At 38.2% G+C, this 18449-nt stretch overlaps 1 protein-coding gene across 2 annotated transcripts in view; it reads left to right on the top strand.

The window, feature by feature from the left end:
* The window catches only part of KCNN2 (potassium calcium-activated channel subfamily N member 2), a 192032-nt gene extending 175612 nt beyond the window's left edge, over window positions 1–16420 (top strand). The window contains exons 8-11 of one of the 2 annotated variants that reach the window (XM_075931993.1): window positions 2406–2516; window positions 5417–5544; window positions 12306–12375; window positions 15823–16420. In XM_075931993.1, the coding sequence (XP_075788108.1) occupies window positions 2406–2516; window positions 5417–5544; window positions 12306–12375; window positions 15823–16107 (594 nt within the window). In that variant the 3' untranslated portion in view covers window positions 16108–16420. Of the gene's footprint in view, window positions 1–2405; window positions 2517–5416; window positions 5545–12305; window positions 12376–15702 lie in introns of both variants that reach the window. The other variant, XM_075931994.1, reaches the window with a different exon arrangement.
* The last annotated feature ends 2029 nt before the right edge of the window (window positions 16421–18449 follow it).

Genomic DNA, 18449 nt, shown 5'->3' with positions numbered 1-18449 from the left:
TTTAAAAGCATCTGGGAGGCCATGGTCACTACTGCAGCAGCTCTGCTAATAAACATCACTTGATTGAAAGATGCTTTTATATGCCTCTATGCACACTCTAGGGTGGGGTTATTCAGCCCTGGAACCTACATGGGGTATATCAAAAACATCTTTCAATCAAGAGATTCTGGCTGGCACGACTTTCCCTAAAGCAGATAGGTTGGGTTTAGGTAGGGAGGGGGATAGGACATGGTCAGCCCAGGCTCCTCTGGCAGGCTTGGGGGCACTTGGGGCCTATCCGTGCAGGGGAGGCTTATGGTCCTGGCTGAGGAAGGGAGACAGGGGGCCCATTGATTTCTGCTCTGGTGCCCTGAATTGCTGTGGGATTGCTTGATTTCAACCAGCATTAGAATGGGTGTGAGGGAGCAGAGTCATAGACTCATAGAACTGGAAGGAAGGACAAGAATCTCTCCAGAGGAAGCAGAAGCCTAAAGAGAGAATCAGAGAAAGGACTGGGAAGAAGGTTATTTGGAGAGTGCAGTTGGTATGGAAGTTCAGCCAAAACTAATTGGAGATCAGGGCTTTGTGTGTTTATGGTGAGTAGCTGAGTGCATGGGAGGGGTCTGTTTGAAAGGGATCCAGGACACGTTAAATGGTGTGTCTGGGGTGGAGGAGGGCAAATGAATTTATTTGGTGTCTCTCAGTAACTGGGGAGAAGGAAGTAGATGAACTCACTAAGGAATCTATGTTAATGAGGGAGTCTGTATGGTTTTGGTGTACAGGCAAATAAATTCATTGAGGTGAATTTATGGGGAACAAATTGAGGACATTTTCATATTTATTTGGCATAGCAGAATTGAATCTTTAGGAGGGCAGGATGACAAAGTGAGGGATAGAGAAGAATTTAGAATGAGGAAAAGTGGAGGCAAGCATAGGTATGAAACCAGGGGAAACGTTAAGGTGCAAAGAGAAACTTTACCTGTCTGTACTAGGGGTTGAACTGATATAGCTTCACTGATGGTTCTAAACAAGGCAAATCTTCAGCCTATAAAAAGTGTAACTCGTGTATATATATCTGAAAAATACTGAGAATAGGGAGCTGTCTGTAGAAGTTGGCAGGTATATTACAACACCATTGGTTTGGGAATTGGTAGATTAATTTGCAGTTGGAAATTGCTTTATATGGCACCCTCCTGCTAGTTGTTTTACATATTATAACCTCCTTCTACTCTCTTGGCATATAATATACCCCACTATAGTTCTCTTCCATGAGATTTGTATCTGTTTATTCTAGGCTGTATTTGGAACAATATTTATAGTTACAAATATACATATACTTAGCACAAAACAACCTTCAGCCAAGTTACAAAGCTGTTTCTGCAAGACACATGTTATTCAAAGTAGCAAAATGGACTGAACATAATTTGTAGAAAAAAGATTGCTTCTGTTTGTCAGAAGAGAACATATAAATAGTCATTCAAATAACTATATTTTTTTCACTTTCTAAACCAAAAAAATTGACCATAAAATAATTTGGGGGTGACCTGAGAGGAATTTTTCAAAAACTTTTTGGTAATCTGAAAAATTGGCAGAATTCTGTTTTCGGTCAAACTAAATATTCATTTTAGCTGAAAGAAAATGTTTTGTTTCATTTCATAGTTTTTAAATCTTTTTTCTCACCTATAAAGTCATAGTAAATTTTGAAACAAAAGGACATTTCAAATTTAAAAACATTGAACTGCTTTTGTTAAAAAATAAAGTTAGATTTTTCTTAATATTTTTGTTTTTCTATCTAAAACAATTCAGTAAAACTAGAATTCACAAACTGTTTTAGTCAATATGAATGTGTATTGGTTTAAAAAAGGTTTTGCACAACAAATTTTAACAAACTCTACAAGGAATATATATGTGACTAAAAACTAGATTTAAGTTAACTTTATCATTAGACTTTAAAGAAAGCCTTAAGACAGATTCTAGTTTTATTGTGCTAGATACTAATTCAATCTTACTTCCTTTTAGCAACTGCAGATTCGTTGACTATGAACAGGCCTATCTGGATTCATTTATACATATATTCTAAATTTTAAATGTTGTAGTGTCTGCCCTTGTTCAGACATTAGAAACTGAGCATGTTCTAAAATCTGTATTCTTTTTTCAACCCCTAAAGGAAAAAAGCATGACTTTAAAATGATGCTCTTAAGCAAGCAATTGATGGTACCTTGACAGTTTACCAGTCTATGGTAACAGGCTCTTTATATAACTCTGAACTAAAATAGCTGTACTATATTCATCACATTTATCAGAAACGGTGATTCATCATTATAATATGCCTTTCATATTTCTTCAGTGAATAAGAAACTTTTTTAAAAATGTTTTTGAAATAAAAGATAGTAACTCCCTGGGATTTCTTTTATTGTTGTTTTCAGGGTGCTGGGTGCACTGCACTGGTGGTAGCTGTGGTTGCAAGGAAGTTAGAACTTACCAAAGCTGAAAAACATGTGCATAATTTCATGATGGATACCCAGCTAACTAAAAGAGTAAGTTGTACCTGCAAATCTTCATATTCCCACTGAAAAAGGAATATTGTTTAATGTGTTTTTGTGATTCATTGGGGAAAAAACTAATATTTTCTTTCTTGTACTTACTTACCTATGGCCCTTTTCCTGTAAGGCGCTGGGTGCCTTCTGTGGGTACTGAGTACCTGAACTTCCATTGACGTCAATGGAAGTTGCAGGTTCTCACTCCTAATGAGAATTTGGTGCAATGGCAGTAGATCTGAAGATTCTCATACAGCAGGAAATACTGAAACTGTAAAAAAAAGTTGGAAGGTAACTGAGGTAACTAGCAAAGAACACAATGTTATTCTGAAAGAAGAGCTTATGATGTATTTAACTAGATTGCATTGAGAGCAGCATATGGGAGGGGAAATACAGCATATAGGTAATTCTTGTAGTTCTGTTAGATTATATGCAGTGCTTTTCTTTGTGACGGTACTGCCCAGTATGCAGTACCGGCACCTCTAGACACACCAGCACCTCCAGTCAGAGCTCAATAACTTTTCCCCTGGAGTATTGGCACCTTTTTTTGTTTTGTTTTACAAAAAAAGCACTGATTATATGAATCTAATGAGTGATATAACTTGAAATTCAACATACACAAATAGAAAGACTGCTGTTTGTAAAAGAACAAGGGAAACTTTCTTACACGTGAGAACATGTTGAAAAACAGGATTTAAAATATTCACAAACTTTTTTGAGTCAAGTCTTTTCTATGGCTTCATTTATTGAACACATGGGGTTACTCAATCAGCCATTTGCAATGGTGTAGCAATCTCATACACCATTAAAATATTTCATGGACAGAAACTAAAAATCAATAAGAAAAATGTGTTAATTAATTGATTAAAGATAGCCATGTCAGAAAATATAAGCATCCTCGCTAAGAAGACAATGAATATATGCAGTTCAGGAAAAATATATGTTATGCACAAGGAACATAAAATGGAGTTCATCCTTACTCATTTGATAAGTCTCTTTCACTAAGGGGAATAGTAATAGAGATGTAGCCGTGTTAGTCTGGTCTAGCTGAAACAAAAGACAGGACTATGCAGCACCTTAAAGACTAACAAGATGGTTTATTAGGTGATGAACTTTCGTGATCTGAGGAAGTGGGTCTGGCTCACGAAAGCTCATCACCTAATAAACCATCTTGTTAGCTTTTAAAGTGCTGCATAGTCCTGTCTCTTGTTTCACTAAAGGGATTATTTATGTGAGAAAAGTGTTCTCAGTCAGACTGGAAGGCTTCTTAGAGAAATAGTAGGAAAAACAACCTAGCAGATTACAAAGAAGGTGGCAGTAGTCACATAGTTATTAAGAAATTGAACCATACCAACCATGAATATAATAGGGAGAGTTTCTCTTCCCTATCTCCTCTCACTGAGGAGCCAGGTAGGTGAGGTAATATCTTTTATTGGACAAACTTCTGTTGGTGAGAGAGAGAAGCTTTCACCAATAGAAGTTGGTTCAATAAAAGATATTACTTCACTTGCCTTGTTTCTTTGATGCCTTTAACAACGCTTGAAAATCAAGGAAGGAAAATTGATTCATGCAAATTTGCTAGCTCTTGTGATTTTAGCATTTCACTCACCTCTCTTTAATCCCACTCTATCTTCCTTTTCTATCTATTCCTCCAAGCATCAGGTCATTGTAACTTTTAAGTTAGCCTCAGAGCATACTTGTGCTGTGATCTCAACCACTCAGATAATACAAAGAAAAGCAAACAACCTTCCTATTTCTGAATATTTGTCAGCTCACAAAACAGTAACACAAGAGCTGGATTTTGCCATAAATCACAAACTGTATCCAAAGATAAGGGGAGAGGAAAGACTTCAATCCTACAATGAGGTCCAGTGAGCCTGATTCTGCTTCCACTGAAGTTTGTGGCAAAACACCCATAGAGTACAGCAGTACACAATTTGGACCATTGTCTCTGGGAGCTCCTGCTAATTGCAGATCCAGTTACAGCTCTGCATTGCTCCCTTCTGTATACTATAACTGAACTTGAGTATGGTGGATATAATAGAGGCATACATAAAAAGGAAGAAGAGAGATAAGAGCTATAAATGAATACAGTACTCTATATTTACCTTAGGAAGTATCCTAGCAATTAGAACATTAGTCATCAATACATTGAAATGCTGTGTCCATATTTTTATCTAATTATTGTCAGTACCACACTGGGGGACATCAGAGAGCACAGGAGAACTGAAATATTTATTTATATTAAATAAATAATAATAATATTTCCTGGACTTACATTTTATATTGTGACTATCATTTCATAGAGACCCTCATTTTAGAAAAATACAAAGCAGACATGAATCACCTATTGTAAACATAGCTATGAGGTTTTGGCAATATCTCAGAGGATGTGAAGGGACAAAAAATGGGAAAATCAGAACAAAAGAAAACAATCAGTTATTTGAGCATCTCTTGAGTTTATTACAGAGGAAAGGACTTTTAAATCACTATTAGAAGGGAGAGGAAGAAATCTTAGAAGAAGGAAGTGACCAGACAGGGCAAACTTGTAAAAGGGAAATCCAGTTTTGGTCCTGTACAATGTATCCAGTTAAATACTGGACCTGTAACATTTGTTCCATATAATGTACACCTACTGAGAGCACCAAATGGATATGATTGTCCACCACAGAGGAAACTGTTACAAATAACACTTTTAGAAAAAGCATTGATTTATTAGACAGGCCTCATTGTTTTTGGTCATGTCATTAAATTTCCTCCATTACTGCGGTTGCCTTATACAGCACCCTGAGCCCACAGATAGGACCATAATTGCTTCTGAAAGAGGGTGTGCACCAGAGAAAAGTCAAAGAGACATTAATGCTATTTTTGTGAGCCTGGTATTTTCTTTTATTAAACAGGTGAAAAATGCAGCTGCCAATGTACTCAGGGAAACATGGTTAATTTATAAAAATACAAAGCTGGTTAAAAAGATAGACCATGCAAAAGTAAGGAAACATCAACGCAAATTCTTGCAAGCTATTCATCAGTAAGTACTATTTTGGTTTGGTTTTTCTGTCCAGACTTATCTATCCTCACACAGAACTTTGCTCTGAGTTCTGAATTTTCTCTTTCTCTTAGAATAAAGCAGAATAACATTTTAGAGTAGTGTTTATTTACAAAAGAAATAGTGGCAGCATTGCATGCCCCCTGTATAGCTATGATCTGAATTTTTGTAAAAATTTTCCTGGAAATCTCTATTTGCTTTAAAAGTTAGCATGTAGATTTTTATGTTATTATCAGTAGTTTGTTGTTACTATTGTATGAATTGCTTAAAAGCAGTTGCCTCCTTTTTCACAGAAATGCAGCAAGTTTGTCAGTTTCATTTAAAACAAATATTTTGATAATTTCATGTCAGAATAATCTAGTCACTTTAAAATAGAGGCTACTACCGCAATTAATATTTAGTTAAAAGATAATGGACCAGATGCTGTGCCCCTGAAAGCTGTTCCTGTATTTCAGAGGGGACAAAAATTTAATTGCCTGTATTCAGCTGAGGATTTCCTTGTTATTGGGGAGTCCTTCATAGAGTAACTGGCATAGCTGACTCTTACACTACCACTTGGCATCTGGGCAGGGAGAGAGCATGGCAAGAGCATGCAGTACTCTGGCATTCTTCAGATGGCCCCTGAGAAGTTTTTACTGGCATAATGAATCCCCAGGCTGTCCTGATCTTCACCAGGGGATAAAACCGGTCTGAATGATAAAGACAGAGACCAGATCAGATTCTCTCCTGGGCCCAGTTGTAGTAGTAAGCTGAATCAGCATCATAACATCCATGAAACTCTGCCATGTTCTAAATATATTAGGTCTAAAATTCACAGTAAGCATCATAAAGCAGATCCTCAGCCAGGAGGTTGTAGGGAAGACCAAGACTTCTCCCAATTAGCTTCCACACATCAGCAACTTCTGGGCTTAAAAGCAAAAACATATAGTGCATAGATCATAGTGTTCATCCAACAAACAGATAGTTCCCTGAACTACCTATAATGAAAGGAATTCTGTCCCCAAAATTGCAGATATCAGAGGATTGCTCGAAGGTCTGGCACCTTCACCGACTCTGGGACCTCCTGTTGTCTCCAGCTACATGGCAACCCAGCTAATTGAAGCCTTTGATAACTGACAAGGGCTGAGCTTTGACAACATAGTGAGGAGCTTCCTAAAAGTTAACAATCTCTGGTTGTATTGCACTTTTTTATATTAATTCCACATGCAGGTTAATGTGGGCTCGTGTGTATCCCATGCCCACTCGCCCACCTATAAGCCCTCCAAACTTTGCATGTGATCCAAGCCACCAGAAGGGATGATGCTGGCTGGCTCACATATTGACTCTCACCGCTCAGGTGGGCATCTGCAGGATGTGGATGTAGGGACTGCGAGCACAATCGGGCCCTTAATTTTCTCATCTATAAATTGGGGATAATATTTACCTCCCTTCAGATGAGTTAAAGTTTGTGCAGTGCTTTGAAGGGTTTTAAGTATTCTACAGACACTGCATGTTGGTTCCTTTTAGCAAAGTTGCAAGTTTAAAAGTAGACCTGTTGCCATCCTGCGTACTAAGGAGGGGTGGTGAGGCAGCGAGGTGTGCACGCACATTTTACATCTGTCCTTTGACCATATTAGGGATGTTAAATCCTGTTTAAATTGGATAACTGTTTAAACATAATGTTTAATTGATTAAAGGGGAGACAGGGATTGCTGTGGCCAGCTGGAGTACCACTGTCTGCGGCAGATCCCACAGCGCTGGGGGGAGCAGCCCTTTGCCTGTGGCAAGTGGAGAGCTGCCCCAGCCCCAACCAATTAACTCGGGATGGGTAAAGGGCCCTGCACGGGTCAGATTCAGTCCACCAAGCCAGAAGATCCAGCCCATGGCCACTCTGCCACTCCCAGGCAAATTAGGGGCTGGGGGCAGGGAGCACACAAAGTCTCTCATGTCCTGTCCCCACCCTGCCAGGGGTGCACAGCAGATAGACAGACATGCTGGCTGTTTTAAAACTGACAGTGTGTCTCTAGCTGCCGTGCACTCTTGCGCTGTGTGCCCCTTTCAGGATGGGGCAGGGCCACTAAAGAAATTTCTGAAGTAGCCCCCCTTTTAAAAATTATTGCCCACCCCTGGATTAAGCAGTACCTGTAACTGGTTAACCATTCAGATCCATAGACCACATAGGATCTTCCTTCATTTTAACTTTGCCATATATTTTGCGTGTGACTGTGTGAGTGCAAACGTGAATTTAAAATTAAAAGCCCATCTGACTCAATCTCCGGCTTTACACACCATTTGGAACCCAAAAGAGGTGCGCAGGTTGTAGATATTTTTTCTGCACCTGCCTTAAGTATTCAACAGTCAGTTGAGTTGGTGTGCAGTGGTCATTTTTTCTAGTGATGGCAATCCATGGTCCTGAGAGCTCATGCTAATGAGTTGCCCTTTGCCCTACAGCATTTTACTTCTGATTCAGAAAGGTATTTGCATTTTATCTTGTGTGTTAGCAAAAGATTGGAGAGCCTCCTCTGTGCGGGCAGTGATAACCTATTAGGAGTATACCTCCAGAATTCTGGTTCTTTTATTTATTTATGTATTTATTTTAGTCAGAGTACCTGGGGGTCAATGAAATGTTTTGGGTTTGGTTTTCTTCTTTTTGATTCATGGCAACATATCCCTTATCCATCTTTATTCTGGGTTAGTTTTTAATTTTTTTAAGACATTCTCTTGTTCCACCACAAATTGTTGGCCTATTTTCAGGAATCAGTAGCTGAAGGTTATGGCCTGTGTAGTACAAGAGGTCAGAGTAAATGCTCCTTTCTGACCCGTAAAAAACTTCAAAATACATGAAATTGTTTCTGGCTCTGCCTTTCAGCAACTCGTGGTCCTTTTTCCTCATGCAAATTAAATGGGTCGGGAGTGGGAAGAAGCACAAGAATTATTAATCATAATAAGCGGCATAGTCTGTATGGACAAGGAAAAGTCATGGGTCACTGGTAGGCATAAAGGACAATGGGAAAGAAATGCAAGGCCTAATGACGTGTAACACTGTTACAAACCCTATCGCTATTGTGCAAACAAATCAGGCTTAACCCATGGCTATTGCTGATCCATAGAAGCCAACCGTGAAACCATGGGATCCGCTGAATTGAATCCACTGTGTATGTGTGAACACAACCCCCTGTGTTGGTTCTAGTATATTTTACAGATTGTTTTCTTTTGTTTTGTCTTTTTATTTCAACAAAATGAAAATAGAGCTCGGAAGTAAGTTGTATGAGCTGTTCCTTTCAAATTTGCAGAGTTTACCACTGTCTGCATGCAACAAATAGATTCTTTATTTGTGAATTTACTAGTCTGATTGCTGCCGTGGAAATGTGATCCAAAATCATGATCTTTGCTGTGATAAGTGAAGTTCATAAGGAAGGAACGGGAATATCTGTATTTTAAGAAAAAAAATATGCCAACTTCCTTTTAATCTGGCTGTTGCAGCTAAAGAATGATCTTTATGTAATAGATGTACCTTTGCAGCTCCTGGGCCAAATTGTTGTGTTGATTTACACACTGCTATCTGACTGTTGTCAGATGGTATTTCTGCTGTTCCATTATCCATGGAATTGAATGGGCTTTAAGTCAGCACAAAGATTAGTTTAGTGTGCTACAGTGTAAAGAATTGGCAATTGGATTGTCCACAAATATAGTGTTTTAAGATAGAAAATAAAATGTACGTACCTTTTCAATTGTGTGAATAAATTTCCAACAAAATACTAAGGATATAATTCAGTCAAATCTGTACATGCTTATCTCTGAAAAGTATCTTGAGTGAGTATGTTCTGGGCTATAATGCTTATCTCACGTTCTTCGGGAATTTTCCATACTCCAAAGTGCTTAGCTACAACTCTGTGCATCAATGGAAGATGATCAAGATTTGAGTTTGCCCCAAAAAAGGGAAGCTAGCCAGCACACTAAATAAATGTCTGTCATCTGAAAACAATTGATTACTAACTTAGAAACAGAAAATTTTCTGTGGGATATTTTACTCTTCACAGCTTTCTTTAAGGCATGAAGTTGAAAGTCAAAATGTTTCTACAAATTAATTCTTTAATGTAAATATTCAAATACAAACTTCATCTGATAGCTTCTTGTGGATTTTGGAAATTCCTGAAGTACTTTGGTAACATAAAAATTCCAACTTGAGACACGGAATAAACCTTCCAGATCCTATATGTTTCATATTATTTTAATAGCAACTGAAGTCACTTTCCTGAGTTCACTTGAAATTTCCAAAACATAAGAACTGCCATTGAAGAGAAATCTATTCCCTAATTATGCATACATATCTAGCATACTAGTTGCAGTGCATGATACTTCTGCATTTGTATCATGTGGTATGACTTTTTTTTAAATAGTGTTTTCCTTTAAAAATATCCATTAGGACTCTTTGGGGTGTGTCTAGACTACAGGGTTTTTTCGACAAGTTGGCTTTTGTCGAAAAAAAATATACCTGCGTCTACACTACCACCACGTTCTGGCGACAGTAAGTCAACAGAATTCAGCAGTTTTGTCAACAGCGGTAAACCTCATTTTGCGAGGAATAATGCCATTTTTCGAAAGTAGTCTTTCGAAAAAAGGCGCTATTGCATGTAAACTGCTTTTTCGAAAGAGAGCGTCTAGACTCTCTCTTTCGAAAAAGTGTCTTGCTTTTTCGACAATACTGATCATAATCTAGATGATCTTTTTCAACAGAGGCTTTGTCGACAGTATTTGTCGACAAAGCCTCTGTCGAAAAAGGCGTGCAGTCTAGCCTTGATGTGGCTAAAGTAACCCAATTTCTGCTTGTCAGCTAGAATGAAACACCTTAGCAAACAATTCTCACTTAAATGATTAAATTATCATAAACCTTCTGTGGATGAGTATATCTGCAAACCACTCCCATAGCTTGATCTGGAAACCCGAATCTGTGGCAGGGAAGAATGTAGAAAAGTTTTGTAGCCTTGGTCATATGGAGAGATCAGCTCAACAATAGAATTAACTGCAAAAATCCCACCGATGGTAGAATTTTGCCCTTAGAGCAGGGATGGGGAACCCATGGCCCACCTCACAGCTTGCCTTGACCAAGCCTGAGAGACTCGGGGCTTCCCAGTGCAGCAAGCCGGCACTGACATTCCAGATCTGTGGGGAGTCTCAAGTGTTGGTCCCCCTGCATGGCTGGAATGCCAGCACTGGCTCCCAGCTATCAGGAGGAGGAGTCCCGAGCCTCGCTACCCAGATCAATGCAAGCTGCCTGCGGGGGGGCTCTGCCTGCGGGGGGGGGGGAGGGAGGAGGCGGGGCGGAGGGAGTGCAGGAAATAAGCAGCTTGGCATGGCAGTGCAGCAAAGCTCTATCCCTGCAGGCTCCACCCCCATCGCTCCCACTGGCTAGGAATCGCCTCTGTATGTGGCCCCCAACTGATTTTTCTGTGGTCAGTAGCACCTAACCCAAAAAAGGTTCCCCACCCCTGACAGAGTTTTGACTCTCTGCCTGTAAAACTGAAATTGTCCTGCCTTTAGGCCTAATTCTCCTTTTGCTTATGCTGCTGTAGCCCTGGAGCATTGAAGACACTGGCGTTGAATCAGGGTAAAAACCAGTATAAGTGTGAAGAGTTTCAGGCCCTTAACTTTTTTATATAAGAAATCAAAAGTTAATTAGGTGTTTTTTAACCCTTATATTCTAAAATTTATATTGGGATACAAAACAAATCTCGTGTTTTGAGTAAAAGATTATTAAATGATCCATTCTATCACCAAAAATAATTGTATGTTAGTTTGTTTTGCAATAAAGCTTGGTAAAATAATTAATGTTATCAAATGAATGAAAGGTTTTTTCTTTCTCATCATTTTTGAGTTAACAAAACAAGTAATTAGAATTGTCCATTTTTATAGATCTTGTTGGAAATACAAGCCTTTTAATATTTTCTTCCTACCACAACGTGAGAAAGGGAAAGCTTGCATTCCTTTTCTCAATGTATGTGCATAATTAATCTGTAATTAATTTAATGGAATTGCGCAAGCATCCAGGGGGAAAATACAGGCATTTTTATAATGCTGTAATTTAAGCATTGCAATTTCATGCTGAAATTAACAGCATAACTCTGAAAAACACGTTTAATATATATTTTGAAATTTAATGATATTAAGAGGTAAGTTGTAAGTTAAGTTCAGTAAGGACAATAAAATTAATATAGTGACAAGTATTCTGGTTATTTAGCTGCTGGTCAGTTAAAAGCTTTTTTAAATTAAGAAGAAACTCACTTATCACTGTATCTTCATCAGGTTCAAACACCTTCTAACCCAATCCATTTCAGACTGAACAGGGCTAATACCTGTATCTAGTCATGTCGGTATAGGAAGATTCTTGACTGTTGTAACATAATTGATGAAATCTGACTTGTTTTGTGTCTCTTCCTATATCTACTTGTCATGATACTGAGGCTTTAAGGAATGTTTTGGCTTTCTTTCATACAATATGAATAAATCCTTACCTCCCTTTTTAAATTCAACTTTAACCATGACAAATAGTAATCTTGAGGACATCACATTTTCTTGCTCTTTCTTTTTTGCGGTGTTGAGGAAGCATGCTTCTCATTGTACCAGACACATAACCAGTTCTGACTTTACACAAAATACTCAAGACATTGTTCATGCAGTTATTTGTTCTTGTAAGTTATATGCATGCTCTTTAAAAGACCTAAAATGGTTTAAAAAGTATCTGACCTCAAATTCTACCTTTTTAGATTAAGAAGTGTAAAAATGGAGCAAAGGAAACTGAATGATCAAGCAAACACTTTGGTGGACCTGGCAAAGGTTAGTAAGTAGTTATTAAACATTTCATTTGTTCTTTTGTAAATTAACATTTATAGTCTCTAAATTAATAGTTCAGAATAGAAGGTTCACCTTTCCACCGTAGTTCAAAGGTAGACATACATATTCTTCCCCAGTCTGTCATTACAGGAAAATAGGCCAATTGTCTTATCTGTTGTGGTAAATTGTGTTAAAGCCAGTATGAGAGAGTCATAGGGTTTGGAAAGACCTCAGGAGGTCATCCAGTGCAACCCTTTCCTCAAAGCATGTCCAACTAAATCATTCCAGCCAGGGCTTTTCAAACCTGGTCTTAACCTCGAAGGATGAAGATTCCACTGCCTTCCTAGGCAACCCATTCCAGTGCTTCACCACTCTCCTACTGAAATAGCTTTTCCTAATATCCAACCTAGATCACAGCAACTGGAGAACATTGTTCTTTGTTCTGTCATCTGTTCCACTGAGAACAGTCTAGCTCAGGGGTGGGCAATAATTTTTGATGGGGGGCCACTGCAGAAATTTTTTAATTTCTCTCGTACATTTTTTAATTTTTAATTTGCTGCCCTGGAAGGTATGTGGACTCAGGTGGAAGGAGCGGGGCCAGGACACTTCCGTGCTTCCCCACCCACCCTGATTGGTCTGGGGTGGGGCAGTTATAAAGTCTTTTCCTGTCCCAGAGAGAACTGCCAGCTGTTCTGAACAGACAGCAGTTCCCTCTAGGGTACCCATGACCCTGGCAGTGGGAGTTGACTTTGTGTGCTCCCTCCCCTGTCCCCAGGTCAATCAGGGCCTGGGGAGGAGGAGCACATGAAGTCTCTTGCTCCCTGCTTCCTCCCTGAGCAGCAGCTGGCTGTTGACTTCAAGTGCTGAGCCCCTTGCAGGGCGGGAATAGACTTCATGTGCTCCCCCTACCCCCAAGCCCTGATTAGCCTGGGGGTAGGGGAAGCGCGCAAAGTCTCTTCCCACCCTGCGCCCTTTCTGCAAGGAGTGTGCAGTGCTTTGAAGCGCCACACTCCTCACAGGGCAAGTAGTAGGGGGACAGGGCAGGAGGAGACTTTGTGCGTTTCCCTTCCGCCCCCAGGCCCTAATTGGCCTGGGGGCAGTGGGAGTGGCAGGACCTCCGTGGGCCAGATCTGGCCCACTGAGGCCCTTTTGCCCAATCCTAGCCTAGCTCCGTCCTCTTTGGAAACCCACTTCAGGTAGTTGAAGGCTGCTATCAAACTCCCCCTCATTCTTCTCATATGTAGACTAAATAAATTCTGATACCTCAGCCTCTCCTCATAAGTCATGCGCCCCAGCCCCTTAATTTTTGTTGCCTTTCGTTGGATACTCTACAGTTTGTCCAGATCCTTTCTGTAATGGGGGGCATAAAATTAGACTCGGTACTCCAGATATGGCTTCACTAATGCCAAGTATCATTATATCTGAAATGACATATAGTTGTTACTTTGGAAAAAAAGGCAAAGCTTTTGTTTAATGCACATAACATGGAGCCTGCTTCCAAGAGCTGCAGAACTGACTTCAGTGGCACTGTGGCTGTTTAGCTTCTTTCAGGAATTGGCCATGTCTGTGTGATATTATTATATGAAAGAACACATTCTTCCCTATATTTATGAGAGAGAGAATATAGCCTACTAGTTGCAACAGAGGACTGGAAATCAGAAGTTCTGGGTTCATGGTCAGCACTGCTAATGTGATCTTGGGCAAGTTACTTTACATTTGTATTTCTGGTCCATATTTGTAAACTAGGGATAATACTAACCTATTTGTATAGTGTGTTATGAAGCTTGGTTAATTAAACTTTTTAGGTTTTCCCTTTGCGATCTTCAGATGAAATGTGCTATTTAAGTACACAGTACAATTATATTATGTGCTTTCTGTGGTGAATAATCCAACTTATAGGATTGAAGCCAACATGTACAAGGTTTCACATTAACATATGTGTATATAGCAGCTGCTCAATCTGAACTTCATGTGATACTAAGCAAGACGTGTATGTATTTTAAATAAGTATCTCAGTTGTCTATCCCAGATGCTTTGAATCCACATTTGTTCAGTACTTGTCTTTATAATCACCCTGAATCCTTCAGTATACCTCCCACTTCTGCAATGCAAAACTCCCTGAGGCCTTAAGTAAGAGTAAAAAGAGTACCCAGATAACTACTTTGGATGCAATTCAAATACTTCCTATTTATGTCCACTAATAAAGACAACAGTTTTGCCTAGGAGGTATATATAGTAGCTTTCCCTCAAAAGTCATGTCAACATCTTTGAAACAGCCTTTGCAGTTAAAAAAAAAAGTGCTGATTTGTCACTGCCTTGCAACTTATGCAGTTCATTCCATGTCTATGTACTATAAACTTGACTACAGTTCAGTAAATTTGCCTACAGGTAATAAAGAATCTGATTATGATTTTATGTCACTTTAAGTGTTTAAACCAAAGTCTTAACTGAACTCATCCTTCTTGTGGACATAGAAAAACCACCTTAACTCTTACCTTTGTTTCAGATATAGCATTCCAGTCCCATAAGACAAATACAGTACAGTAATCAAAATGAGAGAAAATTATTAATGAAAGATAATATTGTTTCATAAAGGGATTTAGCAACACAAACATGCATATATAAAATGGATTTTTTAATTCTAGTCCTCTAGGGACTTCCCTTCTGCTTCCTTGTAAAGTTAGTGAAATCTGAATATAAATTAAACTCTATTTTATCATTTAAGGATCATTTGTTCAACAAGACCTTTCATATGAAGCAGAAAAAATAAAGTATAAAAGTTGTATGCTTCACATTTAAGATAGAGCATCTGGTTACTTTCAAAGCATTTCATATCAACAAATCACTTGAATTATTTTATATTTTTGTTTTCTAGGGGGAGGGATGGTGGTACTTTAAAAGTATATTTTTCTCCTTGGTTGGCATAAAGAGCTCCATTACCACCAATGATAGTTCCATTTGCTGATCCAGGGGAGAACATATTGCTTAGAAATATAAAGATCTATTTAACAAAAATATAGAGAAGGATAAAAATGTCAGAATTAATCCCATATACTGTGGAAATTTTTGACTTCCTCCACTTGTTGAATAAGTCAACTATTAAGGTAGCACATTTCCAAATCTCTGTACTTCTGAAAGGTTTTCTGTTTTAGCCAGTTCATCACAGTTTGAAATTAAACCTGCTTCATTAAGGAATGAATGTTAACTTCTACTCCTAGAATGTTGCACCAAGGGAGGATTTGTACTGAAGCCCTAAGTAAAATTACTTCATGAGACAGGTGTTTATTGTAGTATCATCAGCCTTCCACTCATGCTGACCTTTTCTTTCAGTACCAACTGCAAAGGGCAGGGAAAAAACAAAATTCTTTCAGAAACTCTAATGGAATAACACATCATACTGAAATGTTTGCAAACCAGATGTAAAGTTCTGCTTACACCCTCTCCTTTCAGACTCAAAACATCATGTACGACATGATTTCTGACTTAAATGAAAGAAGTGAAGATTTTGAGAAGAGGATTGTTACTTTGGAAACTAAACTGGAAACCTTAATTGGTAGCATTCAAGCTCTCCCAGGACTGATTAGCCAGACAATCAGCCAACAACAGAGGGATTTCCTTGAAGCTCAGATACAAAATTACGACAAGCATGTTGCCTACAGTGCTGAGAGATCACGATCTTTGTCGAGACGGAGATCCTCCTCCACAGCACCACCGACTTCGTCAGAGAGTAGCTAGAAGAGAATATGTTAACCACAAAATAAAGACTTTTTGCCATCATATGGTCAATATTTTAGCTTTTATTGTAAAGCCCTACAGTTCTAATCAGTGTTATCTTGGTTCTGATGTCAGAATCCTGGAAACCTGAACACACAGTTTTAGGCCAAAATGAGCGAAAACTTTTTTTTTTCTGTCAGATGCACAGTGAATGCACCTATTATTGCTATATAGATTATTCCTCCTGTAATTTCACTAACTTTTTATTCATGCACTTAAAACAAACTTTACTACTACAGTATATAAATATAATAAAAAAGTTAATTTCTGCACATACCTGCTTGGTCGCTTTGACTTTAACATATTTAAAGTTTTATTAAGTATTAGTTGAAGTTCAAATTAGTTGAAGATGATTCTAACTAAAGAAATGCAGAGTTTAAGCTTTATTAGCCTCAAGAGGTGAACATTGCTTTTCTAACCTCTCCCTTGGGGGAGAAAAAAAATTGCTTGATGAACATTATTACAGTTTTTGCATGTATAACCACTTGAGAGGGACAGTGTTAACCTGAATTTTTAAAAAGTGATTATTTTAAAAAAAACAACAACAATTTCTGCTACTCCCTTTATAAAATGTTCCATGATTTTTTTTTAAGTATTTTCATTGGAGGGGGGTTCTGCTCACCTAGCTATGTTTATAAAGGGCCTTTTCAGTAGTGGGGAAAAATCCTATATAACTTTCTATGCATTGAAATGGACTGTGCTTACTTTGTGCATTTGCTGAATTTTATGAAGAGTAAAAACACAAAGAAAAAAATTCCTTCTAATTACTTCTGTTATAATCATTTTGGGAGTGACTTGTAACTATAGCAGACAGGTATATGATTTAATGTGATATAATATTTCCAGACAGATTTTTTTCAAGTTGATAGTGCCCTTTTACATTATTCTGCATTTTCTGTTTCCTTTTCAAAAGTGTGTGTGTTTTTTTTGTTTTGGGGGTTTTTTTTGTTTGTTTTTTTGTATTTGTCATATGTAGGTATGAACTCCAAAGAAAAGCCTAAGTTACTGTGGCACAGTAATATGTCGCATTTAGATAATCCCTTTGATTTCAACTACAAATCTAGGAAACTAACAGAGAGAAAGTGAGGTTTAACCAAAGAGTTTCTTCATGATGGTCATTAAAAAGATGTTGGAAGTTTGTGTCGGAAGCTAGTACCCACTTGAACCATTGGGTAGTCTATTGTTTCCTTTCATTCACTAATAATGAAGTCTCGTATTTTGAAAAGGCATATGTGGGCAGTTTGACTTTTCTACTGAATATATCATGAATGGCAATCTTATGTAGATTATTTGTGCAAGGCACAAGAGTATTACATGTATGGGTCTCATTTATAAAAACAGTATGTAGGGGACTTTAATTCCCTACCTTGGTATCATCCTTATTGGTCAACCAAGAGAGCATAACACCAATGAAATGAAGATAATTGGTAAGTATAGCTATTCCATATTGTCATAAAATACATTTATTAAATAGATCTATATATGAACTTGTATGCATGTTGGAGAAAATTGAGGTTGTTATATTAAATATTGAAAGTTCAACTCTACATAAATTAATTTCTGGCAAACATTTAAAAGACATTTCTATTCTCATCTTAGAAACACAGACATTTCTAGGATGGAGCTGGCCATGAATACACTCATGCTAAGAGATAAAATGTCACTACTTTTTACACCAGTGCACTTAGCACACAACACTGGAAAATCCAGTCCAACTTCTAAGCAGCTTCATTTTTGCCCAGTTAAGGACCAGGTGCTACTGTAAACAGGGGAAAAACTTGTGCAACATACATAGTGGTGGATCACTAGCATTTATAGAATATGTCTTAGAATAGACTGCAGAGTATTTGCTACTTCTCTGAACAGATGACTTATGCTGGTCAGCTTGAGCCTGGCAATAGCAATATATGGTGACTTCGGGGCCAGCCTTGTCCTATGCACTATAACCCGCATTAACTATTGTACTTGCTTCATGATGTTAGACAGGCATAATTGCCAGAATGCATTTGTATGACAGTTCAGGATGTTAGCTAACAATCTACTGTGTTTATGAGTGGGATTTAAGACCAATATTTTGTAAATTAGTGTCTGATTTGAAATGACTGTTCATGTCCCATCTTAAGACAGTTTTGCCCTGATTTTCAGAAATTCTGGGCACTCACATATTCAACTGAAGTCTTTCTCTTCCCCAAAATATGAATTCTCTTTCTCTCTCTCTCTCTCTCTCTCTCGCAATATTTTCATATATTTCTGCCTGCCTCTGATAACATATTGCATATTAGAACTTTTATATTTGAAAAATG

The sequence above is a fragment of the Pelodiscus sinensis genome, chromosome 6 (genome assembly GCF_049634645.1).
Source record: "Pelodiscus sinensis isolate JC-2024 chromosome 6, ASM4963464v1, whole genome shotgun sequence".
Classification (NCBI taxonomy): domain Eukaryota; kingdom Metazoa; phylum Chordata; order Testudines; family Trionychidae; genus Pelodiscus; species Pelodiscus sinensis.
The sequence above is the reverse complement of the archived record's forward strand: the minus strand, read 5'-3'. Positions and strand labels throughout refer to the sequence as shown.